Source organism: Myotis yumanensis, unplaced genomic scaffold (genome assembly GCF_028538775.1).
Source record: "Myotis yumanensis isolate MYYU_CA2020_CCGP unplaced genomic scaffold, mMyoYum1.0.hap1 SCAF_6, whole genome shotgun sequence".
NCBI lineage: Eukaryota > Metazoa > Chordata > Mammalia > Chiroptera > Vespertilionidae > Myotis > Myotis yumanensis.
Window position 1 is genome coordinate 93,633,650 of NW_027223757.1, and position 26,291 is coordinate 93,659,940.

General features: G+C 61.6%; 1 protein-coding gene across 1 annotated transcript in view; it reads right to left on the minus strand.

Annotated features, from left to right (window-relative positions):
• Window positions 1-26,291, minus strand: part of ITPR3 (inositol 1,4,5-trisphosphate receptor type 3) — a 63,874-nt gene that overhangs the window by 26,891 nt on the left and 10,692 nt on the right. The window contains exons 2-16 of the mRNA XM_070418764.1: window positions 21,344-21,414; window positions 11,386-11,507; window positions 10,168-10,254; window positions 9,249-9,407; window positions 8,984-9,082; window positions 8,682-8,765; window positions 6,456-6,602; window positions 6,107-6,202; window positions 5,510-5,560; window positions 5,180-5,322; window positions 4,367-4,466; window positions 3,836-3,996; window positions 3,152-3,293; window positions 923-1,084; window positions 332-504 (exon numbers count right to left, since the gene is read on the minus strand). Coding sequence (XP_070274865.1) covers window positions 332-504; window positions 923-1,084; window positions 3,152-3,293; window positions 3,836-3,996; window positions 4,367-4,466; window positions 5,180-5,322; window positions 5,510-5,560; window positions 6,107-6,202; window positions 6,456-6,602; window positions 8,682-8,765; window positions 8,984-9,082; window positions 9,249-9,407; window positions 10,168-10,254; window positions 11,386-11,507; window positions 21,344-21,414 — 1,797 coding nt within the window. The remainder of the gene's footprint in view (window positions 1-331; window positions 505-922; window positions 1,085-3,151; window positions 3,294-3,835; window positions 3,997-4,366; window positions 4,467-5,179; window positions 5,323-5,509; window positions 5,561-6,106; window positions 6,203-6,455; window positions 6,603-8,681; window positions 8,766-8,983; window positions 9,083-9,248; window positions 9,408-10,167; window positions 10,255-11,385; window positions 11,508-21,343; window positions 21,415-26,291) is intronic.

Sequence of the window (26,291 nt, forward strand, 5' to 3'; positions counted from 1 at the left end):
CAGACTGGGCCCAATTAGGAAGGGACCCTGGAAGGGGCTGGCACGCCAGGGCCTCAGAGAGGGGGCAATTCATCAACAGAGGCAGGAGCATGTCAGTGTTTTAACAACCAGCAGAGGCCAACTTTCCACCCTGGACAGGGGTGGAGGAAGGAGAGAGTGGGGGCAGCAGGGAGGGCGGGCCCACCTGGGCTGGGCAGGGTTGAGGGTTGGAGGAAGGGGGGCAGCGGGAGGGCAGGCCCACCTGTGCTGGGCAGGGATAGAGGGAGGCGGGTAGCGGGGAGGGTGGCTGACCTGGGCTGGGCAGGGGTGAGGGGTGGAGGGGCGTGCCGACCTGGGCTCCCGGTTCTTGCGCACCAGGCTGACGAAGGTCTCCACCTCGGTCTTGGTGATGTGCTTCTCCAGGAGCTTGCGGTTGTTGTGCAGCAGGGCGGTGATGGTGTCCTCAGCCAGGATGTCGTAGCCGATCTGGGACTGCATCATCCCAAACTGCTTGGCGATGTGTTCCTGCGGGGCGGACGGGCTGGGGGTCAGGGGTGCAGCTCTGCTCCAGACCCCGAGACAGGGCCCGACACTGGCAGGGGCCCCCGACCCCAGACTGGCAGCATCCAGGAGAGGAAGCCCACACCGGGCAGAAGCGGGGGTTCTACAACAGTTACTGGGTGCTCGCTCTGTCTCCCTCCCAGGGTCAGGCCTCCGCGAGGGAGGGGCCTTGTCCGGCGGGACCAGCTACATCATGTGGGCCCGCAAAGTGGAACAGCAGGATCCCTGTTCAAACTTAAGGATCTCAAGACGGCAACAGAGCATTAAACCCAGCCCAAGGCCCTTCTGAGCAGCCAGGTCCCCCGGCCAGGAAGCCAGCCTGCTGTCTGGGTCCCTGTCCTGCCCCCGGGGGGCAGGGGGGCGCGGGGCGGGCCAGCGGCACCTGGTTCTTGCGGTAGTCCTCCTGGGAGTGCCGCAGCACCCGGTAGCAGAGGCGGAACATGTGCTGGTAGGGGGCGTTCTTCTGGTCCGACAGCTCCTCCAGCCGCACCAGGGGGCCCTCACCGCCCTTGTCGCGGAAGGGAGCCTTCAGAATGCCAAAGATCTGGGGGAGCAGAGAGCGTGAGGGGGCATCTCCCACACCTGCCTGTACCCCTAATTACCCCAGGAACCCTAAGCCCCAACTGCCCCTGCCCCAAAGCCACCCCACATTCACTCGCAGCTGATTCTAAGCTGAACTAAAATATGTATTTTTTAAAAATTGATTTCAGAGAGGAAGGGAGAGGGAGATAGAAACATCCATGATGTGAGAGAATCATTGATCGGCTGCCCCCTGCACACCCCCCAGTGGGGACCAAGCCCGAAACCCGGACATGTGCCCTGACCTGGAATTGAACCCTGACCTCCTGGTTCATAGGTCAAACCTCAACCACTGAGCCACGCCGGCCAGGCAAATTGGATGCAGATTGGGTACCGTTGCTAACTTTCTTAGGCGTGACAACAGTCCTGGGTCCTTATTCTCAGGAGGTGCATGCTGAAAACTTTAGGGGGGCGGTGCCCTGCTTTGGACCGCGAGCGTGGGATGGATGCTGAGACGCAGCGCCACCTGCAGCCCAGCTGGTGATGGCCGCAGGTGCCTGCCGGCAGTGCGCGGGCGTGTTCACGTCACTATTCTTGCAATACTGTCTCAATATTTGAAAACTTTCATAATAAAAGCTTAGAAAAAAAAAAGTTAAGCACAAGTTCTGGACCCCGCATCCTGAGCTCCGCCTGCCCTGCTGCGGGCTGGCTGCTGCTCCTGTGAGCCCGTCTCCCTGGGACATGGGTAGTAACGGCCCTCCGGCTGAGGGGATCACGTGAGCCAGTGCACACAGGGTACGAAGTAAGTGCTCACTAGATAGAGTTTTTATTAAAGGGGGTGACGAGGAACTGCAGGGGGATTGCAGCTCAACTGGAGGTGAGAAAGGGCAAACTTAAGAGGCCGAGTCCTGGTCGGTGGCTCAGTGGTTAGTGTCAGCCTGGGAGCCAAAGGATCTAGGGTTCGATTCCGGGTCAAAGGCATATATCTGGGTTGCAGGTTCCATCCCTGGTCCCAGTAGGGGCACATGCAGGAGGCAGCCAATCCATGTGTCTCTCACATTAATTTCAATATTTCTCTTTCTCCTCCCACCTCTCTCCCCTCTTCCCTCCCTCCTTTCCACTCTCTCAAAAAATCAGTGGGAAAAAATACCCCCAGGTGAAGACTAACAAAACAAAACAAAAAAGGGTCCCCTGCCCTCCCCAGGTCTGCACCCCTGGCTCCCGGTCCCCCTGCCCAGGTCTGCGCCCCTGGCTCCCCTCCCCCACCAGGTCTGTGCCCCTGGCTCCCCTCCCCCCCCAGGTCTGCGCCCCTGGCTCCCTGTCCCCCGCCAGGTCTGTGCCCCTGGCTCCCTGTCCCCCCCCTCAGGTCTGCGCCCCTGGCTCCCTGTCCCCCCCCAGGTCTGCGCCCCTGGCTCCCTGTCCCCCCCTCAGGTCTGCGCCCCTGGCTCCCTGTCCCCCCCTCAGGTCTGTGCCCCTGGCTCCCTGTCCCCCCCCAGGTCTGCGCCCCTGGCTCCCTGTCCCCCCCTCAGGTCTGCGCCCCTGGCTCCCTGTCCCCCCCTCAGGTCTGCGCCCCTGGCTCCCTGTCCCCCCCTCAGGTCTGCGCCCCTGGCTCCCTGTCCCCCCCTCAGGTCTGTGCCCCTGGCTCCCTGTCCCCCCCCCAGGTCTGCGCCCCTGGCTCCCTGTCCCCCCCTCAGGTCTGCGCCCCTGGCTCCCTGTCCCCCCCTCAGGTCTGCGCCCCTGGCTCCCTGTCCCCCCCTCAGGTCTGCGCCCCTGGCTCCCTGTCCCCCCCTCAGGTCTGCGCCCCTGGCTCCCTGTCCCCCCCTCAGGTCTGCGCCCCTGGCTCCCTGTACCCCCCCCAGGTCTGCGCCCCTGGGTCCCTGTCCCCCCCCAGGTCTGCACCCCTGGCTCCCTGTCCCCCCCCAGGTCTGTGCCCCTGGCTCCCTGTCCCCCGCCCAGGTCTATGCCCCTGGCTCCCCTCCCCGCCCCCCCAGGTCTGTGCCCCTGGCTCCCCTCCCCGCCCCCCCAGGTCTGCGCCCCTGGCTCCCGGTCCCCCGCCCCCAGGTCTGCACCGAAGGCCCTGGTGGTCGCCCACCTGCTTGAGGATGTTCTGCTCCCGCATCAGCTTCTGCCGCTCCCGGTTGGGCTTGGTGACCATGATGTCCAGGACGTTCTGCCCGTTGTTGGGGACGTCGCTGACAAAGAACACCAGGTCCTCCAGCAGCTGGATGACGAACCTTCACAAAGGGCACGGGAGACAGCACGAGTGAGGTGCCCGCCTGGGGAAGTCCCAGGACCTACCCAGCCCGTGCTCCCCGCCTCCGTGGGCAGCCGGCTCCCCCACACACAGCTCTCCAAAGCACAAAGCCCATCACCTTCCCTGCCCGCCTCACCCTGACCTGCTCTCAAACCCCCTGCCCTCCCCCCCGCCCACCTGCCCCAAGACTGAGCCTCGCATCCACACCCATCTGAAGGGACAGCAGGGCACCGGCGGGCGTCTGGCGCCAGGGGCTCTGCATTTCCATCTGCCACCTACTAGCTGTGTGACCTTGGGCAGTCTCTCCACCCGACCCTCAGTCCCATCATCAAACCAGGGCCAGTTCCGGGAGTACGTGAGCAGCGAGGCAGGGCGGGCCGGCCAGCGCCACGGGTCAGTCCTCACCTCCGCCTCCCCCGCCCCAGCCCCGCCTGCCGGCTCCTGCTTGGTGGCTCCTTGGTTCACGAACAGCAGACCTGGAAGCCGGCCCCTGGGGAACCTCGGGAGCCTCCCCGCGCCCACCTGCGGTCGTTCTGGCTGATGAAGCCCTCGTTCAGCTTCTCCACGGCACTGGCCAGCATGGAGCTGGCATCGTTGGCAAAGTCCAGGTCTCGGATCTCAGACACGGGAACCGACACGATGGCAAAGGCCTCCTTGTCCTCCTTGGTGGGGCAGGTGCCCAGCTGCAGGGACAGAAGTCAGCCAGGGCACTCAGGGGCAAGCCTGGGTCTCAGCCCCAGCCCCAGCCCCAGCCCCAGCCCCAACCCCCAGCCTCAGCCTCAACCCCGGCCCCAGCCCCGGCCCCGGCCCCGGCCCCGGGCCCAGCCCCAGCCCCAGCCCCAGCCCCAACCCCGGCCCCGGCCCCAAACCCAGCCTCAGCCCCAGCCCCGGCACCAGCCCCAGCCCAGCCCCGGCCCCAGCCCCAGCCCCAGCCCCAGCCCTGGCCCCGGCCCCAGCCCCAACCCCAGCCCCAGCCCAGCCCCGGCCCCGGCCCCGGCCCCGGCCCCAGCCCAGCCCCAGCCCCAGCCCCGGCCCCGGCCCCAGGCGCCCCACCATGAGCCGGATGGGCCGCTCCTCCTCCACGTCGATGGGCACGTTGGTGCTCTGGATCCACGTGTTGGTGCAGAGGTGCCGCAGCCGCACATACGAGTTCCTGCAGGAAGGACCCGAGTGTACACAGCGCGCCCGGCCGTCTGCCCCCCAGCCCAACGCTTCCCCTCTCCCCGCTGACCACACGGGCCTGGGTGGGTCCCCTCCAGGTGAGGAGCCAGAGGAGGCCCTGCGCTAACGCTGCACGGACCCAGGCCCCGCGCCTCGCCCACGCCCACACCCAGAGCTCCACGCCACGGCTTGTCCACTTGGGACCAAAATCCATTGGACAAATGAGGCTGCGAGGCCATGTGTCCCGTGTAGCGTCAACGTGCTGCTTTCACCGCGGAAAGCCATGGCTTTGCTTATGAAACATGATGAAGTAAAAGGCAATCTGGACCTCCAACAGCACCTGCCCGAGAGCTGCAGCCAAGGGCATGGCCTGTAGCGCCTCAGTTTGTCCCCTCGCCCGCGCTGGTGATGGGTACACCATAGTCCCACTGGACAGGGCATGTGCTTGAGGGTCCTACGAGGGCTAACGCCTGACTGACACCAGGGAGTCTCCTGATGTGACTTATGTCCTAGAATCTCAGGGTTGGGGGCCTTACAGTCAGCCCCCCTCCCCGCCCCGCCCAGACCCACTGGAGAGAAGGCACTTCGGTAGAGCGGCACCCAGGGCCGGCACATGACAAGCGTCCAGGGGTGGTGAGCTGCCTACACGGCTCAGAGCTCAGTCCCAGGGGACACTGAGGCCACAGGCACGTGGCGCCTACGCACCGGGGCACGAAGGAGTCGGTTTTCTGCAGCGTGGTGGGGTCCAGCTCAAAGAGCGAGGCGATGTCGTTGCCGTGGGGCACAGCCACCAGGCGGTACTTGATTTTCTCCCCAGCGTTCCGACGGCCTGGGCGGCCCTGCACTCCCTGGTGAAGACCCCAACTCAGGCAGGAGCCCCTCCCTCCTCTCAGGCCCCCTGGAACCACCGCCTCCCACCGGAGAGGCCTGCCCTCTCCAGCCCACCTCCCGGGGTTCACGGGCCCCCTGCCCGCCCACCCCCAGAGCGATGCACGCCACTCTCCCCCCAGCCCCAAGCCCTGCGCCCGTCCTCACCGCTCCTGCTGCCTTGGGGTCAGAGGCATCACCTTTGTAGCTGGGGTTCTCCTAGAAAGAGAAACAAGTCGGGGAGCTCTTAGACACCACGCTATACCACGTGACCCCCCCCCCACACACACACCCCGAGACAAAGTTCATATATGTCCCCCAGGGGTGCCCACCTCAGCCCCGAAACCCATGTGACTCCTGGAGAAGCCGCCAATGAGAGTCCCAGGCCCTGCCCTCCATGGCCCCTCCGGAGCCCACAGATGAACACACATTCACACGCACACGCACACGCACACGTACACGCACACGCACACGCACAATGCCCAGTCCACACAAGCCTGTGCAACACGGACAGACACGGATGCTGGGACGTTCGCTCCCTATGGTAGCCCAGTGCCTAGAACAGCCCCTGGCACCGGGCAGGGCACAGCCATTCTTACAGGCTCATTTACAGTCATGCGGTTACTTGATATTTGTTAAATAAGCGCCTGAGTGCAGAGAAGCAGGGTCCAGACACGTGTCTGCGTGTGGCGTGCACCAGGCACACAGCGCGTGCGTGCCCGCGAGCACCAGCCTGGGCTCCCAGATGCCGCTGCCCCCACTCACCTCAGCAGCCAGGTAGTTGCCCGTGGCCAGGTGCTTGAAGCGGTACAGGCCGTTCCAGTGGCCGGCGCCTCCACGGCAGGGGTCGTGGTGGACTACCTGGGGTGCAGGGTGAGGTGGGTGAGCTACCCGCAGGGGGTGCTGCGGGGAGGCATGGACAGGCAGGGCACTGGAGGCCTGCGGAGCTCTGGGCAGGGGCTCCTGGGCCTGTCCTGGCCCCTTGGCCCTGAGGGGCTCAGAGGAGGGGCAGGGACCACCTTCCCCGTCCCCCCCCAGTGACAGAGGAAGAGGGAGGGTGGAGCCAGAGCCGGAGAGAAGGGCTGGGCCTGGGCGCCAGGGGCAGGGCTCTGACCTCCACCTCCCAGAGGGCGTTGGAGCTGGTGGCCGAGGTGGCGGACTGGCGCAGCGTGGTGCGCAGGAACACCTGCAGCTTGCCCTTGTACTCGTCGCACGTCAGGAACTTCTCCTGCTCCGCGTGGAACAACCGCACCACGTCCCCCTGCAGGCGGGGGGGTGGGCTCAGGAGGGACCAGGGCCTCCCCCGCAGGCGCTGCCGGCTGGACCCCATTTGCTCCTTCCAGAGCCGGCAGCAGAGGGCGGCCAGGACCCTCAGCCAGACCCCAAAGTCAGAGCCCCCTCAGCTGGGGCAGACACGCTCCTACCCAGCGCCGGCCCAGCCTTCCGTGTTCACACCTGCCCTGGACCCCCGCCTCCCGTCAGTACCTCTGGCCTCCACGGGCCAATCCCAAGTCTCCCCTCCGTGAAGGCAGGAGGGGTGGCCCGCCTGGCGGCATCTCTCTCCCCGGCCCTTCCCGCCCAGCTCTCGGGGCCTCGTGCCCATCCCTCCGCTCCCCGCTGAGTGGCTGCGGTGCAGGGACTGGGGCCTGAAACCAAGTTTGGCTCCTGGCTCCGCTTTACGAGCTGTGTGACCTGGGTAAGTCCCTAACATCTCTGGCCTCACTTTCCTCTTCTGTAAAATGGGAACGCCGTGACCTCCTTGCAGAACGTGTGGATTCTAGTTTGTATGATGAGGTACCACCACACTCTTACCACGCGCCAGCTGCTGTGTGAGCCCTTTGCATGACCTTCTCACACTCCACGCCCTAGCCCTCCGGCGCACATCATTACCCCGTTCTACAGGCACAGAAACTCAGGCACAGAGGCGGTGCATGCCTGTCGATGGTCACGTAGCCAGTGACAGATGAGGCATGAACCCGTGCCCTCACCTCTCCACCACACTCCCCCGCGGGCCAGCAGGCCCTCAGGGCACAGCTGCCGCTCCCGTTATCACTGATGGCATATCCGCCCCTACACTGCGCTGGACACAAGTTCTCACAACATCTGTGGAGTGAACGCCTGAGCAGGCGAATGAAGGAATGAAGGGATATACACAGACTGGCCCCGTTACTATGGCAGAACCCGGTGGCTTCTGTATCCAGGCAGTGCAGGGCAACAGCAAACACCGGGCGGCTCTGTTAGCTCAGTCTCACTTCTGAGTCACCTGGGGTCTGACATCGGAGCCATGAGCCATGGCCGGCTCACCCCACCACTTGGGCAGCACCTCGGGGGTCAGCCCAGTGAGTGTCCTTTTCTAAGTGCTGCACAGATGGGGAGCTGGAATGTGTAATCAGGGAGGGCTTCTGGGAGGAGGTGGCACATGAGCTGAGCCTTGATTGATATGTGGATGACGTGCAGGTTTAAGAGAGGGAAAGGCACAGAGCAAGGGTGGATGGGAAACAGCCTGGGAGATGGGAGGGAGGAGGAGGGTGCGGCAGCCTGAGGGGGACAGGAAGGTCTGACAGCAGCCTGGCTGCGGAGGGGGGCAAAGGGAGCATCGCAGGCTTCTGAGCAGGGTCGCAAGCAGCCAACACAGGCAGCCTCCTGATGTAGCTGCTCGAGAGCCTGTCACCTGTCTCTTTAACAGGTATCACGGCCAGGTGTACCGGCTGATTCCCCCAGCCGGGAGCCCCACCCTCACTGCTACCTCTAACTCTGCCCTCCACACACTGCCTGCACCCAGGAGGCTGCTCCGTGCCCTGCAGCCCGAGGAGCCTCTGAACCCTCCTCCTTCCTCCCCGCGTCTGGTTGTCAGGGTTTCTCCAATGGCCTCCCCACCTCCTCCACCCTCTGCTCTGGTCCCTCCCAAAGCTTTTCCGGGTCCATTGCCCCCCACCAAGGCTCGTCTTCTCCCGGCCTGTCAACCCCTGATGTCCTAGCGCCCACGCCAGCTGGTCTAGAACCACGGCAGGGGGCAGGGGCCTGGCCCAGATCCACGGAGCAGGCATGGGGGACGGGACAGAGGCTCAAAGGATCTGGCCCACCCCAATGTGGGGGACAGGGACCCCAGGCTACTGACACCCCCTTGGCAAGAGAGGAAACTGAGGCCAGCCAGGACTTGGAGATGGAGAGAGGGTTGTGAGGCCAGAGATGAGAAGGGGAGGTGTAGATGGGCAGGTGGGCAGGCCTCTGTGGGGTGGAGGGGAGCTGGAGGGGCTGCAGAGCCCCAGCAGGGGGCACGTGGAGGGGAGGGTCAGGGGGGAGGGGGACCTGTGGGGCAGCGGTGGGGGCCCGTCCTTACCCCTTTCAACACCTCATCCAGGTGGTCGCGGAACTGCATGAACAAGTTGATCTTCCAGCTGGTGTTGCAGTTCACAGAGTTGACCTGGGGAAGGGTGGAGAGGGTGACGGCAGGCAGAGCCCGGCCTCTGGGGAGAGGGCCAGCATGAGGGCCGAGAGCGTGAGGGGAGCGCCAGCCCCGCACGGGCCCCAGCCCAGCTGCCCTGGGGCTGCCAGCCTGGGCGGTGGATAACGGGGGCCATGCTGGGAGACCGGCGGGGAGGGGTCACCGCTCCCCGAGCGGCCGGCCCCCACGCCACTCACCTCCTTGCAGCCGGCATTGTCGCTGAGCTCGTAATTGCTGGCATGCAGGGGCTGCCCCGCGTTGACGGGATTGAGGATCACCTTGTCCCCCACGACCACCTGTGGGGACAGGCGGAGCAGGTGAGGGCGGGAAGGGCAGGCCTCCTGGCCTCTGGCCTCAGTCTGCCCCTCTGAGAACTGGACATGCCCTCACCCGGCCCCCCAGAGCTGTGGCCTGCGCCTCCCCCAGCCCCGAGCCCCGAGCCCCGAGCCGGCCCATCCTCACGTTGTCCCCGTTGCTCCGCAGCTTCCAGAAGGGCTGGATGAAGAGCCAGGAGCCCTCGTTGCCCGTGACGTCCAGCGTCACCCGCATGGCGTTCTTCTCCAGCAGGGCCGGCAGCCGCTTGTTCACCGTCAGGTACTTGTTGCTCTTCATGTGCAGGAGCTGGGCAGGCGGGGGGGGGGGGGGGGGGGGGTGAGGGGCCCGAGGCCAGCCCACCGGGGCCGTGGGGGCCCCTGGACCCTCGGTCACAGCTGGATGCACACAGTGTCAGACACACAGACACAAACACACAGACAGACACACGCAGGCACACACCAACACACGCCAGCTGGGCACTGGTGATCACAAAAGTAGAAGCTACGTCCTAGCCAATCTGGCTCAGGGGATCGAGTGTCGGTCTGCAGACTGAAAGGTCCTGGTTTCAATTCTGGTCAAGGGAAGATGCCCAGGTTGGGGACTCGGCCCCCAGTAGGGGGCGTGCAGGAGGCAGCCGATCAATGATTCTCTCATCATTGCTGTTTTTCTCTCTCTCCCTCTCCCTTCCTCTCTGAAATCAATAAAAATATATTTTTTTAAAAATAGAAGCTAGCCCTGTTCTAAATTCCTGACACACATCATCACACGCATCCTGACGGCAACCCAGAGGCGACACCGCCACTGGGCTGGTTGTGCAGATGGGGAAGCGGAGGCACCGGGCAGTCAAGGAACCTGCCCACGTCCCGGGGCCATGATGAACCCAGTCCGCGTGGCTGCATCTGCGCTGGTGGCCACTGCACTGGAGACACGCCCCAGGCGCCCCAGGCAGGGCACTCAGCCACTACGTGCAGTCACAGAGCCTCCTGGAGCCACCACTAGGGACACCCCGGGGGCGTGCCGGCCGGCGCCTCCCCCCAGCAGCCTGGCATCTGGGGAGGTGGCTCACCTGGATCACGCTGCCGTACTTGACGACGTCCCCGTGCACCTTCTTGTTCTCCGTGTCGTTCTGCTTCTGCTCCATCTGGGCCGCGTGCTGCACAGACACGTACAAGGTGGACACACGCGCTCGCACACACGCAGGCTCCGTCCCCTCCATCAGACTGGCACTCCCTGAGAGCCTGGCCCCTCGGCCCCTTCCTCTCTTTAGTCCCATTACCCAGGTCCCCTGACTGAGGCTGGGGGGAGGGTGGCTGCTGGGGAGGCTTGCTGTGTGCACGTGCCTCACAGGCCTACAGCGTGGCTGTGCGACACACGTGGCTCTGAGTGTGTGTCGGTGCACATGTGAGGGCCCACGCCCAGGCCAGATCCCATTCAGCCCCGGCCTGGGTCCGGCAGGGAGGAAGCCTGTGAGCGCCCCCAGCTCAGCAAGTGCGATGGGGTATTTATAACAGAGCTCAGCCCCTCCCCAGCCCAGTTCACAGCTGGGGTGGGGCCACCCTTCCCCCACCCCGCACCCACTCCTCAGAACAAGGGACTCAGAGAAGCAAGGCCTGCGTGGGGTGGGGCACCAGGGCCAAGGGCGGGCTGGAAGCAGGCTGCAGACAGGCCTGGCCCAGACAAGCCCCCTGCTCTCCCCTGCACGACCAGGCCCCGGCCCTGAGCTGTCCAGAGAGGACAACCCAGGATGTGAACTGGCCACTGCCCCAACAGGCCACAAGCCACCACCAGGCCTCACACCTTGTCCAGGCCCCACGGCAAACCACAGAGTGACCCCAGACAGCCCAGCCCCCTCTCGGGGCCCAGGCCCCAACTCTACAAAACAAGGGAGAAGTTACGACTAATTCTCAAATGCGGTTCCTGGAGCCAGTGGGAACCCCGTGGGCAGCTGGGTGGGTTGTTTATGGCACCGTGGGGTCCAGCTGAAGGGCTGGTGGGAACTGAACCCCAGTCCGCCCTCTGCTCACTGAGCCACGTGCCCTGGCATAGGGCCGTGCACCTTCTTCCAAGGGCACCAAGGGGTCATGCAGCCGAGCGGGCTGCTGGGAGGACACTTCTCCCCCCACCTCACCTCCTCCACAGCAGCAAACGCCAACCTCTGCATATTGGGGTTTTAAAACCACTGGACTCCCCACAGGGCCCATCGGCTCTGGCGAGCAGTGGCCCTGCAGGCTGACGCACACACGGTGCACACCTGCGCGCACACAGCGCACACCTGCGCACACACCTGCAGCTTCTGCAGCAGCACCACGTCGGAGATCTTCTCCTTGTCCTGCTTGGTCTGCTTGGCCTTCCAGTACTGCTTCTGGGCCGAGTAGCGGTTCATGGGGCACACCTTGAAGAGGCAGTCTGCGGAGGGCCGGGAAGGACACGTGCTCAGGGCGGGCTCAGGGCCTCCTGGCGCCAAACCCCAGCCGGCGCCCTGCCCTCCAATCCCACTCGGCCCCCGGGGACAGGCAGAGGAGCAGGCCCGGGGCGAGGAGCATCCCGGACTGAGAGGAGTGGAGAGTCCGAGACGCAGGTTTGAGAGCAGGACCTCAGCTGGGGGGACGCGTGCCCTCCGCCCCAGGGACTTTCAGAGGCTCCTGGCCCCGCCCCTGGCCCTGCCTGTGCCCGGCTTCTGTGGACATTGGCTGCTGGCAGCTGACACCTGCATCCTTCCTGGCCAACTGCCATCCTGCCCACGGGGGGTTGCGAGGTTGCCTCCTCCGGCCCCGGGGACCGCGGCCTCCCGGAGGCCGGGCCGGTCACTCCCCGCTCCCGGTGGGACCAGGCCGAGGCTTCTCTTCCCCTGAAACCACCCCTCCTCCCTCTCCCCGCCTGTGTGAGCGAGGCTCCCCTGCTCTCCGAGACCTCTCCTCGGGAACTCTCCCATGAGAGGGCACCGGACCGAAGACAGGGCCCATCAAAGTCCCAGGGACAAAGTCACTGTTACAATTTTTATTTGGGGAGACACACAAAACACTCATGAGTTTCATAAGCCCAAACTCCGGAGGGTGTCAGCCTCTGTGTATAAAGGAGGCATGAGCTGGGAGCTCCTGTTCTAGGTGTGGCGGGAGGGGAGAGCGGGTCCTGGTGAGATGCTGGCACCGGAGACCCGGCCTCTCGGACAAGAGCAGGGGCTGCAGTGAGGCTGTGAGCTCCCCGTCGCCGGAAGGCCTCACGCCCTGGGCCGGGTGGGCTCCCGGCCTCTGAGAGCCGCCTCGTGCTCCAGGAGCATGGAACACACCAGAAAGACGGGTGCCGGGCCCTGGGAGGGGCCGCTGGGGGAACAGATCAGAGACGGGGAGCCCTCTCCTTCAGCCCCTCTCCTCCCTCCAAGGAAGGCCACGGCCCTGCTCTGGTAAAAGCTGGCCCTCCAGCCCCTGAACTAAAAGTGAAACTAGCCCGGGAGCAGGCAGGGGCCTCTGGAACCATCGGGAGAAACCGGGTGAGTCTGAGTTCAGAGGAGGCAGGACGTCCTTGAAGGGAGGGGAATGGCATTCCATGAGCAGTGGAGCCAGGGCTGCCCTGCCCAGCCCACCTTGGCACCGCCAGCACGAGTGGGCATCGCTTCCAGAAGCACACTGTTGCTTAAGGAAAGTGTGTCTTCAGGGGGTTCTGCTCGGCCCCAAGAAGCAGCCGGGTGTCACCCCTCCGGAAGTCCTGCTTCTTCAGGCTGATGGAGCTCCCAGGGCCCTGCAGGGGCCACACTGCCTGGGTAGAGCCACTGGCTCCCCGCAGGAGTCGGGGAAGTGGGGTCACTCCAGGGGGAGTTTTGGAAATGGGGGGCAATTTTGATGGAGGTCACAGCTGACATTTAGAGGGCAGGACAGAGGCGCTGGCCCCGGCAGCACGGGACTGTCCAGCGCGACACCGGCCGCACGCGTGCGGTGGACAGCCGTGGCCTGCTCGGGGCCGAGGGGCACAGAGAGTCCTGTCTGCACGGGTGTAGGAAACACAGACTTCCCAGGGTGCAACGCCGTGTGCACTGGGGGACACTGTCCTCTGTGCTGTGCAAACTTTCCCGGGGGGTTTCTGCTCTTTCAGAAAAGGCGTCCCTCGCGGCCCCGCCAAGCGCCTGGTGCCTGCCAGCTCCTGCCTCGGAGGCCGGCAGGCTGCTTCCCCGGGCCTTCTGGCTCGGCCCAACGTGTACTACACTGCTAAAGCGCATATTGTATTACACACACACATATGTATATGGAGAGAGACAGAGAGAGAGAGAGAGAGACAGAGAGGCTGTGTCATATGCTGCTTTCCTTTTATTTCTCTTTTTTGTCACACTTAGAGCATGATACTGGCCTCACCACCTCCGCCAGCTCCAGGCTCCCTCAGACCTGGTCCCCTCCCCACTGTGTGTTATATAAATATGGATATGGGTCGACTGCACTGTTTTTAGATTCCACTTCCCAACACTAAAGGGTCCGTGGCCTGCCAGGCCGCTGGCTTGCCTCCGCTGCCCTCACCAGCTCTGCGGGCAGGGCCGCCTGGGGCTCATGGCCGTGTCCCCAGCCCCTAGACCAGGGCTCCGGGACTGGACTGTCTGCCACATGAACACATGAATCTAGAACGACTCCCTCATGTGAGATGAGGGACTTGAACTTAGCCTCGAAGGAGGAAAGGGATGAGGCGTGGCAGGGAAGGCGAGGGAACGTGGAGGCGGAGTGACCAGTCACACAGCAGGCCTGCGAGCTGAGACAGGAGGGCGATCGGGCCCTGAGACCCAGGAGCCCGGGGCCAGAGCGGCAGCGAGGCCAGCGGCCACGGGCCTGGGCCAGCTGAGCTCCTGGGTCGCCCACAGCCACCTCCCCCCACTCCCAGTCCAGACAGGCCACCGGCTCCCCTGGGACTCCTGTCCCTGCGAGGGCAGGCTCTGGGCCCCGGGCTGAGCCGTGGTCACACTCCACTACGGAGCAACCCAAGCAGAAACCTCAGCAACTGAACTTTTCAAAGGGACGTTATTTTAAGACTTAAAGAACCGAGAGACCGTGCGGTCCTCCGCAGACAGATCGAAAGGAAGCCCGGAGACAGAAACAGCCAAGCCCCTCTCCCCCGGAGGCCTGTGCTGGCTGCAGAAGACGGAACTTTCATTAGGACCGCTTCACCTCACAGGGACAGGAATCCGAGCCAGGCCCCCTCGGAACAGGCCCTCCCAGCAGCCGGCCCTGGAGTCCCCTGGGAGGTGCACACCCCTGACTCGAGCTTGGCGTGGCGCCGGGGGCAGGCGGGCCGGCGGTGCCCGGGGGCTGGCCGCACACCCTCTCCGAGGAGGGTGCTCCCTCCTGCTCTACCACCAGCAGACCCAGTTCTTCTAACGCAATTAGCCAGCAGGCACTCAGAGGTCACCAGGAGCTCCTAGGAACTAGATGCCACAGGGGAGGACGAAACAGACACCAGGACCAAACCTGAAGAGACTTCAGACAGATCCTCTAAGCCAGACATGCCCACTCCGCTCCAATCAGTAAAAGAGGGTCCCGCAGGGAACAGAAACTACCAAGTGGCACAGCAGCCCTGGCCGGTGTGGCTTGGGTGGTGGGAGCCTCGTCCCGTACACCAAAGGCGGCAGCTTTGGTTCCTGGTCAGGGCACATGCCCAGGTTTCGAGTTCAGGACATGGTTGGGGCACGGTCAGGGCGTGGTCGGGCACTTGTGGGAGGCAACCACTCGATGTTTCTCTCTCACATCTCTCACATCTCTCTCTCCCTCCCTTCCCCTCCCCTCTCTAAATAAGAATTTTTAAAAAATGTTTTTAAGTGACACAGCTGAATGAAAAAGAACCAAGTGGAATTTCTAGAAATAAAAAGGCTTCATTCAATAAACAAATGTTAAAACTCACTGAATATACTTAACAGGAGAACAGACAGAGCTGAAGAAACTTAATGAAATGCTAGCAACGCTTGCGATGGTTGGTGCATTCCAATCTACTCTGCCCAGTTCTTTCGAGGACGCCTGGGCCCCCTTGGAGCGGGTCCGAGGTGTGTCTGAGTGACACACCGCAAGGGGACCCAGGCCAGGGATGAGCCGGGGTGGTCCTCCCGCTCCCGACTCCTCTCTAGCTGTTCTGGGAACTTACTAGCCGGTCAAGTCGCCTTCTGCTCTCACACGGACCCTCCCTCAGGGCTGCCCACAGCCTGCAGGACGTGCCTGCGGAGCGAGCAAGTGCTCGGAGCCCCTGACATGTCTGGGGCCCAGGCACCTCTCCGTGCTCTTCCTGGGCCAAGCTCTTTGCCCAAAGGCAGCGCTGTCAGAACCCAGCGTAGCCAGCGCCCTCCTTCTCGCCAAACTGCGGGGCAGAGGGGGGTCGGCAGCCAGAAGGCTGAGCCCACGCAGGAGCAGCAGCGTCAGGGCCAGGAGGAGAGTCCCGATCCAGGGGCTCCCACAGGAAGGACTGTGTGTGCTGGGGGCGTGTACCTGTGGGTGAGGCTGCAGGCAGCAAGGTCTTCGTTGACTAAAGAAAATCAACTGTCTTTCCCTGAAACTAACTACGGTGCATAACACTCCAAAGCCACTGCCACTGCCTACATCACCGGGGGAACTCAGATCCCCCACAGATCTCGGCAGGCCCGGGTGAGGCCCAGGCAGAGGAGCCATCCTGTGTTTGCCCAAAGTGGCAGCTACTTTGTGATCTGCAAGGCCTTTTGTGATCTGCAAGGAGGTCACAGCAGTTCTTACAGGCTGGGTAAGAACCTTGCCCGTCATTTGTCCTGAGAGCACACCTGCATTTGTTCAGCGTGACGGGGACAAGGCCCTCACTCAGCACTGGCAGGAGTGACACGGATCGGCACCAGGCCCTGGCCGGTGGCTCCGTGGGTTGGAGCGTTGCCCGCTCCAAACACCAAAAGGTCGCTGGGCCGTACGGGAGGCAACTGATGAATGTTTCTCTCTCACATCGACATGTCTCTCTCCCTTCCTCTCTGTCTCTAAAATCCATAAAAACATATCCTCAGGGGAGGATTAAAAAAAAGATTAGCCACAGCCCAGTGGCCATCAGAGGGACTGGATAACAGTACAACAGAGCCAATGCCCGTGGCCGGGAGGGTGGAAACGCAGACACGCTGCAGCGCGTGTACGCCCACCATGCGAGTGACAGGCCAGTCACGGAAGGACAAGTACTGCATGAGTGCGCTCACAGGGGTACTTAGAATAGTCAGATCCGTGGAGATGAGCCCAGCTGGCGTGGCTCAGTGGTTGAGCATCGACCTGTGAACCAAGAGGTCAAGGTTTGATTCCCGGTCAGGGCACATGCCCAGGTTGCGGGCTCGATCCCCAGTGTGGGGCGTGCAGGAGGCAGCTGACCAATGATTCTCTCTCATCATTGATGTTTCTATCTCTCACTCCCTCTTCCTTCCTCTCTGAAATCAATAAAAATATTTTTTTAAAATTCATAAAGATGAAAAATAGAATGGTGGGTGCTGGGGTAGGAGTGGGAGCAGCGGATGGGGAGTTATTATTTAACTAGAAGCCCGATGCACAAAATTCATGCAAGAGTAGGCCTTCGCAGCCATTGCAGCTGCCTCAATCCCACAGCTGCAGCCTCGGCTTCATCTGGAAGGTCGTCAGGAAAGACATCTGGAAGGACGCCTGGTCTAATTAGCATATTATGCTTTTCTTATTATAGACTAGAGGCCCAGTGCACGATTTCGTGCGCAGGTAGGGTCCCTAGGCCTAGCCTGCGATCAGGGCCATCTTCCGCCTGCTCGCCAGTCCCGTCCCACCGCCACCCACCCGGTTCCCCGTGGTTCCCCGTTCGCCATGCTGTGAGCGGAGCCTGCGGGCCGGAGGGGAGGGACCGAGAGGTGGTCAATGCACCTCATAGCGACTGGTCGAGCAGTCATTCCAGTCGTTATGGTCTCTGGCCTTTTATTCTATAGGATGGAGATAGAGGAAGAGTTCAGCACTTCTATATGCAAACATGGAAACATCTCCAGTAGGATCGCTCCACAGCGAGATGTATGCAGTAAAAACAGCAAAGCATAGCACAGGGTGCACAGGATGCTACCTCTGTAAGGAGAGAGCGGTCATGTCAACACATGTCTGTGTCTGCATGAAGGACCACCGGGACCAGGAGAAGCTAAGGGAGAGGCTACCAGGAGGGGCAGCCGTGGGAGGGAGGCTGTCTGTGTATTTTGCACGATGCTTCGAGGTTTTACCTGGATGAATAAATTACCTTGCCAGGTTTCTAACGCGTTGTCCCTGGAGAAGGGCTGGGGCAGCAGAGGTGAGTGAGGATGGGGGTGGGACACTGCCTCCATCTGATCCTGGAGCTCGTCTTTGCATCACTTTTTGTAAAATATGTTTTTATTGATTTCACCAGCTCCCTGCTGGGGACCGAGCTGACAACCCAGGCATGTGCCTTGGCTGGGAATCGAACCTGTAACCTCCTGGTTCATAGGTCGACGCTCAACCAATAAGCCGACTGGATTGTATTACTTTTATAAAAAGAAAAAACTTAAGAACAAATTTTTAAGTGGCAAATCCACATATGAAAAGACGCTGAATCTCACTAGTAGTCAGAGGAACACAAATTAAGCCCCAGTGAGATGCCATGTCACACCCAGCCGGACACCACCAAGGGAGCAAAGCCAGGGGTGGAGCGAGGGCGCACCCACAGGCCCTGGGGTGAGGGGGGTGGGGCACAGGGCGAGGGGGTGAACAGACACAGCCCCAGGAGGGCAGCAGGGCCTTTCCTCCACACAGGACCCCCTCCTGGGGACACGCCCAGAGACCCTGGCTCCTGAGCCCAAGGCCGTGTGCGCAAGCACTCGCTCGCCGCAGCAGCTGGCAGTTGCCACAACTGGGATGAGCTAAGTGGCCGTCGACAGGAGACCGTAAGTGGCTGGCAGTGGCTCTCCGGTGGAGCATGATTACACAGCAATTAAACAGATGAGCTCGAGCCACAGGCGTCATCACGGATAAATCTCAAAAACAGTGCAGACGGAGAGAGCAGGTGTGCGAGGAAGCTACCTTTAAAGATGGGGTACTAGTTAAAGCGGGACGCAATCCCTGCATCATTCCTGGGTGCAGCTAGGTATCCGCAGCAGGACGCAGGCAGGCCCGATGACGCACGCCGGCTGCTGAGAGTGTTTGCCCTGGCAAGAGGGGGTGGGGGGGCGGGGGGGCGGGGGAGGGAAGGGGGGAGCTTCTACACAGGCACGAGGGCTGTCTCTTTAAAGATGAGAAGATGTGAAGTCAACGTGGTGGAAAGATCTGGCAGAGCACAGCAGTGGGTACATGGGTGTGTGCTCTTGTGTAGAGCTGATGTCTTAATAATAATAAAAAGAACAATGAACTGGGCTTGGAAAATGGAAGGTCGAGCAGAGGCATAGGATGGGGGAGGGGAACCCAGCCTGCCAGCACCTCATCACCCTTCCCAGCACCTGCCCCCAGCAGTGCGGAGGGTCAGTGCCCCTGCACACCTTCCTGGGCTCCCTGTAGCTGGGGCTGTGGGCGCTGGGCTTCCCTGAGGTGGGGTGGTGGGGTGAGGGTCAAGGGATGCAGGAGGAGAAAGAGAAAGGGCTCGGGGAGGGAGCAGCAGCACACAGCTCCGAGCAGCCACAACCCCGAGACCTGGAGCACAGCAGAGAGCATGGGGCGCCCTGCACATGGGCAGCAGCACCCGGCCTCCCAGGGCCCTGCAGACTCTGGAAAGAATTCACAGAACATGCCGGGGCACGGCATGGCTCGGGAAGATGCTAGCGCTGAACCCACAAACAAGGCACATCAGGCGCGGAGGGAGCCCGGGTGGGGGCCTCTAGGGCTAGGCCGGCCCAGCCTGGGGTGTCCAGCAGCAGATGGAGGGAGTCGGCTCTGGAGGGAGAGGGAGAGCCCGCAGTCCCAGGGTGGCCTTGGGACACAGCCACCCTGCCCACCTCTAGCCACAGCCCCACGCCCTCGCTGGGACCCCCCAGGGCCAGGGCATTTGCCGGGGTCGGGGGACAGAGAGCCAGACTCCGGGTTGGAGGCCAAGCTCCACGCTTCTCTTCTCTGGGCTTCAGCCTCAAACCTGAGGAGGTTGGAGTCCTTCTCTTGCCTAAGCTCTAAGGCTCCACCTTGGACCCGCAGCCACGAGGGACCTCTGCCTACCTCCCCGAGACACCACAGGCCGGGACCTGGGGCGCAGGGGGTGGGAGGATGAGTCCCCTAGTCCATCCCAGGGAGCTGGCTGGGGCAGCCCGCAGCCCGGGACCCTGGGGAAGCCTGCGCACAGGCCTGGGGAAAGGGGGGAGGAAGAGAGGGGAGGAGCGGGAAGGAGTGAGGGGAGGAGGGCAGGGAGTCAAAGGAGCATTTGTTCTGCTAAGTGGCCCCAAACTCTGTCCACTGGAACAGGCAAATCTTCCTCTGCCACACCCACTCCGTCAGCGCCTGTCCCAGCACCAGGCTGGCGCGTACACCTTCTCCTCTCCTCCAGGCCCCCTCTGGCCTGCACAGCCACCTGCCAGCACCTCATCACCCTCCCCAGTGCTCCCTGACACTCTCCTGGGCTCCCTGTAGCTGGGGCTGTGAGCGCTGAGCTCACCACTCTCTCTCCTACGGAGCTCTGCCCAGCATTTGCCTAAATCCCTCGCCTGGCGAGGAAGTCTGCCCTCCTGCAGCGGCTTCAAAGCCCTCCTGATTCTGGCTGAGGAGCGACCGCGTTCCTTTCCCTCCCCACTCAGCACTCCAAGACCCAGGGCAGGCGTGCTCAGAGCTGCACCTCACGCAGGAGGCCTGCACCAACCCCCAAAGTCCCAGCACCCAGGCCCAGGGCCCTCGAGGCTGGGCTCAACCCGGGACTCTGGCGGGCCTCGCCAACAAGACCCAGAGCGGCCAGGCCTGAGAGGGGCGGCAGGGGCAGGAGCGGCCAGTGCCTGAGAGGGGCAGGGGCAGGAGCGGCCAGGCCTGAGAGAGGTGGCAGGGGCAGGAGGCAGCCCGAGGAGGGGCCGGTGCCTGAATGATTGAACACATGGAGTAGTAGGTCAGATGCATGCTACGGATAAAAGAAAGCAAGGAACGGAGATTGCAGGGAGGTCAGAGACTGTCCCACCGAGGATATGAGACCTGAAGCTGAGCAGAGCGTGAGCCGTGTGGATTCTGGGTAAGAACCTTGCAGCAGAGAGAACAGCAGGTGCAAAGGTGCAGAGGTGGGGGCGTGGCTGACACCTGCGAGGAGCAGCAGGAAGGGATAAGAGCCCAGGGGAAGGGCATGAGCGAGGGTGCGGGCACAGGGGTCTGTGGTGGTGAGGCACGTCCAGTGCACAGGCCGCTCCCACAGGCCCAGTCCCCTAAGACTCCCAAGCAAAGCCCCCACTCGGGCCCATGATGGAAGCAGTACACATGGGGCCTCCGCGGGCTGGGAGGAACCCCCCTTCTCTGCACTCCATGGAGGGGCAAGGCCCAGGCAGGCAGGCACGGCTGCCACAGGGTCACCTTAAATCCCGCTCCCCTCCCAGCACCCCTCTCCGGCACAACTGAGCTCATCTCCCCGGGAGGAGCAGCTCGTGGGCAGAGAGGGGCAGCGGCCTGGCCAGGCGTGTTCCTGCCTGCGCCCGCCCTGCCCCGCCCAGGAGCCGGGAGCCGGGAGCCGTCTGGCTGGCTCAGCCTCACAGGTAATCACAATAACACGTCCCTGCTGGCGCAGTGACAGCTGGACATCTTCCCTCCTCACCAGGGCCCTGCGGCCTTCGGGGCGGAGCCGAGGAGCCCTCCGACCACGACCACGGAGACACAGGCCGAGAGGAAGGCCCTTGCCCTGGGTGACTCAGCAGAGCCAGGTCTGGGCTCCCCAGCTCCCGAGGGCAGGCGTCCTCCGGGAAGCACAGGGCCGAGGACACAGCCCGGGCAGGAGGGCCTGGAGCCCACCAGGTCCCATGCGAAGAGACTCGGCACAGAGAAGGGCTCTCACCCTGGGCCTCCTGGCGCCTGGGAAATTCTCTTTTCCTCCCCAGTTTCCCCCAAAAAACGCCCAGTCACAGACAAAGCAAGCCCTGTGACTGATGGGGAGCCTGGCCAGGAGTGGGAGTGCCCCTGAGAGTGGGCGTGGCCCCGGGAACCCGCAGAGATGCCAAGGTCTGAGGCAGGGGGCTCTGCACTGGGCATGGGGAGGGCTCCAGCTCCGAGCAGCCTTGGCTGACCCGCAGGCTCTGGGACCGAATGGGCTGAAAGACTCTGTCCCGGGTCCAGGGCTCAGCAGCCTGGGAGGGGAGCTGGCGGTGGGAGTGGAGGTCTTACCTCGGAACTTCTTGGGGGGGTTGTCCAGGTCCCCCGCCGCGGGCTCCACCACACAGCGGTCATCCACCAGCCTGGGGACAAGGCAGCTGGGTCAGTGGGAGGAGAGACCCATCTCCCCACCCTCCCTCAGGCTGGGGATTCCAGGACACCAGGGAGGCCTCCAATGACCCGCAGCACTGACAGCCCTCACCATCGAGTCATCCCCTTTCCTGGTGAAAGGCAAGATCTCTTGGAGTGGAGATGGGGGAGCCACCAGGGAAAGCACGAAGATATGCCCCCCCTGCCCCTACTGAGCCTGGGCTGTCACACACTGTGGATGTAACTCCTGTCACAGACCTGAAAGGGCGGTGGGTGATGGAGGGAGAGAGAGAGGGACCAAGAAAGACAAGCTCAGCAAAAGAAACAAAGAGCAAGGGAGGGAGGGAGAGAGAGAGACAGAGCAAGGGAGGGAGAGGGAGAGAGACAGAGCAAGGGAGGGAGAGAGATGGAAAAGACAACAAGAGTCAAAGAGACACACAGGGTAAGAACAGAGGCCGAGAGAGACTGGAGACAGACGCACAGAGAAGCTCATGAGACACCAAACTAGAGGAACAAGCCTTCGGGCCTCACAGACAGAACAATACATTGCGCCTTCCAGCCTCAGTCCGGCCCATTTCATCCCCTCCTCTTTGGCCACCTTGGGCTAAAGTTCCCCCTTACAGCCATGGCTGGGTTAATCCTAAATCTCTGGAGGACATCCACCCACCACCCATCCATCCATCCCACCCAGCCATCTACCACCCATCCATCCATCCACCCACCCACCCATCCACCCATCCATCCACCACCACCATTCATCCATCAATCCATCCATCCACCCACCACCATCCACCCATCCATCCACCACCCACCCACCCATCCACCCATCCACCCACCACCACCATTCATCCATCAATCCATCCATCCACCCACCCACCACCCACCCATCATCCATCCATCCACCCACCACCCACCACCCATCACCCATCCATTCATCCATCCATCCCTCCACCCACCCACCCACCCACCCATCCATCCATTCATTCCTATATTTAAAAGTCTTCAAAGCCACCCCCACCTCTAGAGCAGCGGTTCTCAACCTGTGGGTCGCGACCCCTTTGGGGGTCGAATGACCCTTTCACAGGGGTCACCTAAGACCATCGGAAAACACATATATACTTACATATTGTTTTTGTGATTAATCACTATGCTTTAATTATGTTCAATTTGTAACAATGAAAATACATCCTGCATATCAGATATTTACATTACAATTCATAACAGTAGCAAAATTACAGTTATGAAGTAGCAACGAAAATAGTTTTATGGTTGGGGGTCACCACAGCATGAGGAACTGTATGAAAGGGTCGCGGCATCAGGAAGGTTGAGAAACACTGCTCTAGAGTAAAGCAATGATGATAACCCACCATTTCAGAGACCGACTGTATCTCAGCACTTCACAATTCTTACTTCTGAATTCTCACCCACTTCCCCACAAGGACTAGTCACTAGTACCGTTTTACATATGAGAAAACTGGGTTTGGAAGTTAGATATGCAATAGGCAAGGTATAACCTTTTGTGTATATTAGTGCCAGAAACAGATACTACAAATCTTGTTAATTTATCTGGATAATGTTTAAGAAATTTACCTTTAGTCTTCTGTAGCCTAATTTTTTTTCCAAAATAAAAGAGTGAATTTTTTGTTGTAGTTAACCCTCACCCAAGGATATTTTTCCCATTGACTTTTAGAGAAAGTGGAAGGGAGGGAAGAAACGAGGGAGAGAAGAAAAAAGAGGGAGAGGGAGAGGGAGAGGGAGAGGGAGAGGGAGAGGGAGAGGGAGAGGGAGAGGGAGAGGGAGAGGGAGAGGGAGAGGGAGAGGGAGAGGGAGAGGGAGAGGGAGAGAGAGAGAAAAACATTGATGTCAGAGTCACATTAATTGGTTGCCTCCTGCAAGTGCCCAACGGGGGCGGGAGAACAAATCTGCAGCCCAGGGATGTGCCCTTGACTAGGAATTGAACCTGTGACCCTTCGGTGCTCAGGTCGACACGCTAACCACTGAGTAACACCGGCCAGAGCAAGAGTGAATTTTTCATGTTAAAAAGAAAAAAGTTAAACAATTTTCCTGAAGTCACACAGCTGACTCTAAAGCCTCCTTCTGCTCCTCCCCTCCTTAGTTTGGCTAACAAGGCCTTTTGTGATCTGACCTCCCTAGCTAACCTCACAACCTCCTTGCTCCAGCTGTGCTACTAGTAAACCTCCAGTTGATCCCACAGTCCCTGGAGCTCTCATCTCTACGGAGATGATCATGGCAGCCTGCACTGCCCTTCATCCCCGCCCACCCTGGCCCCCTCCGCGTCCCAGGCGTGCAGAGCTCTGCTCACTCTCCCACACTCAGCCCCTCGTCGTCTACCCTGTGAAGGGTCCTTGGCCAGTGCCTCCTCCCTCTGGGCTCCCTTCCCAGTGTCCCCACAGCGCCCGGTCCTGGCACTCCTGCTGCCATGTCTCTTTCTATGGCAGCTACTTCCTGTGTCCACACTGATTCCTTAAAGACAGGACCCTGTGCGGTCCCCTTCGGCATCGCCAGCACTTTGCAGTGTGGTGCACAGTAATAATAATCGCAAGCAGGAGCTTATTCCCGATGTTTTCATATATCGTTTCTTAATGTTCTAAATCGGCTTTGCTATTATTTGCATTTCGCAGGCAAGGAAACCAGAGCACAGAGATGTTAGACCATCTGGCGAGGGGCACAAGGCAGCAAGCAGCAGGGCTGGGCTCTGAGGCCGCTGGGCGGCCTGTGAGCAGGTACTGGGCGGAGTACTGCGTCACACTGAGGGGGCGGCTCTGTCTCCCTCCCCACCACCCCCCAGCCGCCAGCAGGGGCTCCGTCCCTGGCTCTCTCCCCTTCTCCATCTGCTCTCTCTCCCTTGGTCACTTCAGCCACTCTCATGCTTCCAAGCACCCCTTACACTCACTGACGACTCCTGCGCCCCCTCTGCCGGCCCCTTCCCCAAAGGCCAGGCTCAGAGGTCTCGCTGCCTCTCCGAGGTCAAAACTGACCTCCTGGTCTGTCTGCTGCCTAAATGGGCTTCTCCTGAAGGCCTCCCCGCCCAGGCCACCCCTCCTGGGGCCAAACACCCCAGCCAGTCCTGGTTCCCCTCTTCCACTCACCTCTCACACCCACTCTGTTGGGAACCCTGAGGGCTCCACAGGACACATGCAGAGCCCAACCTCAGCCCTGTCACCACCGCCCCATTCGGCCCCCACCAGCCCTCAGCCCTGTCACCACCGCCCCATTCGGCCCCCACCAGCCCCCACCCATCACCACCGCCCCATTCGGCCCCCACCAGCCCTCACCCCTGTCACCACCCGCCCCATTCGGCCCCCACCAGCCCTCACCCCTGTCACCACCGCCCCTTTCGGCCCCCACCAGCCCTCACCCCCGTCACCACCACCCCATTCAGCCCCCACCAGCCCTCAGCCCTGTCACCACTGCCCCTTTCGGCCCCCACCAGCCCTCACCCATCACCACCACCCCATTCGGCCCCCACCAGCCCTCAGCCCTGTCACCACTGCCCTTTTCGGCCCCCACCAGCCCTCAGCCCTGTCACCACTGCCCCATTCGGCCCCCACCAGCCCTCACTGGATTTCTGTAACTGCCTCTTCCCTGGTCTCCTGCCAGTCCCCTCACTACCCCTCCACACAAGAGCAGAGGGATCTGTCCCCCCACCTTTATCTATTGGGGGGGTGGGGTGGAGAGAAACACAGACTTGTTCCGCTCACCCACGCACTCACTGGTTGATCCTTGCACGTGCCCTGACCGGGATCAAACCTGCAACCTTGGTGTACCCAGAGGCTGCTCTAACCAACGGAGCTACCAGGCCCGGGCTGAGGGGTCTTTACAAATTAAGTCAAGCCCGGCCGGCCGGCGTGGCTCAGTGGTTGAGCATCGACCTATGAACTAGGAGGTCACGGTTTGATTCCCGGTCAGCGTGGAGCCTGCAGGAGGCAGCCGATCAATGATTCTCTCTCATCATGGATGTTTCCATCTCTCTCTGCCCTCCTCTCTGAAATCAATAAAAATATATTTTAAAAAAATAAAAAACAAAAGGTAAGTCAAATCAGGGCAGTGCTCTGCTCAGAACTCCAAAACCATTCATCTTAGAGCACAAACCAAACACGAATGGCCTGAAGACCCCTCGCCTCTCAGACTTCATCTCCTCCCTCTACCCCTCACCCCTCTGCTCCAGCCACAGCCCTCCCCCAGGCCCCACAAACCTTCCTGGGCATCTGGCACTGCCTCTTCCCTCCGCCCGACCCCTCTACCCCCAGGTACCCTCTGCCCTCCGGGCTCCCTCCCTCACCTCCCTCAGATCTTGGCTCAAACCCCCCACTGCCCTGGACCCCCTGCCTAACCCCCTTTTTGAAATTGTAAACTGCTCTTTCCCACGCTCGCTCCACCCCCTGCCTCACGGTTCTCCACCGCACTCACCGCACCCGCACCCGGCCTGCTGTACGTTGCACTGTTTATTTTGGGTACTGTCACCCCAATCTCATGGGATGGAAGGTGCATGAGGACAAGGATGTGTCTGTGTTGCTCCCTCTGAGTCCCCGGCACCCAGACCACCGCCTTGCGCAGCGTAGGCACTGGGAACCACATATTGAGCGAATTAATTCATTTACCAGCTGCTGAGGGAAGTACATAAGAAGCCAAAGATAAGGTCCCTGCCTCGGGGAGTTTAAGTCTTGTTGGGAAAGCAGTCACATACTCAGAGAAGTTAATGATATAAGGAATATGCATTGGTGCCAACTGGTAGCACCAGCTGTGGATTTCGTGGGCATTCAGGGAAGGGAGAGGTCAGAGTTTGGCCAATCGTCAAAGGTGTGAAAGAACAGGCAGGGCTGTGCAGAGCCTTGAATAATTCATAGAA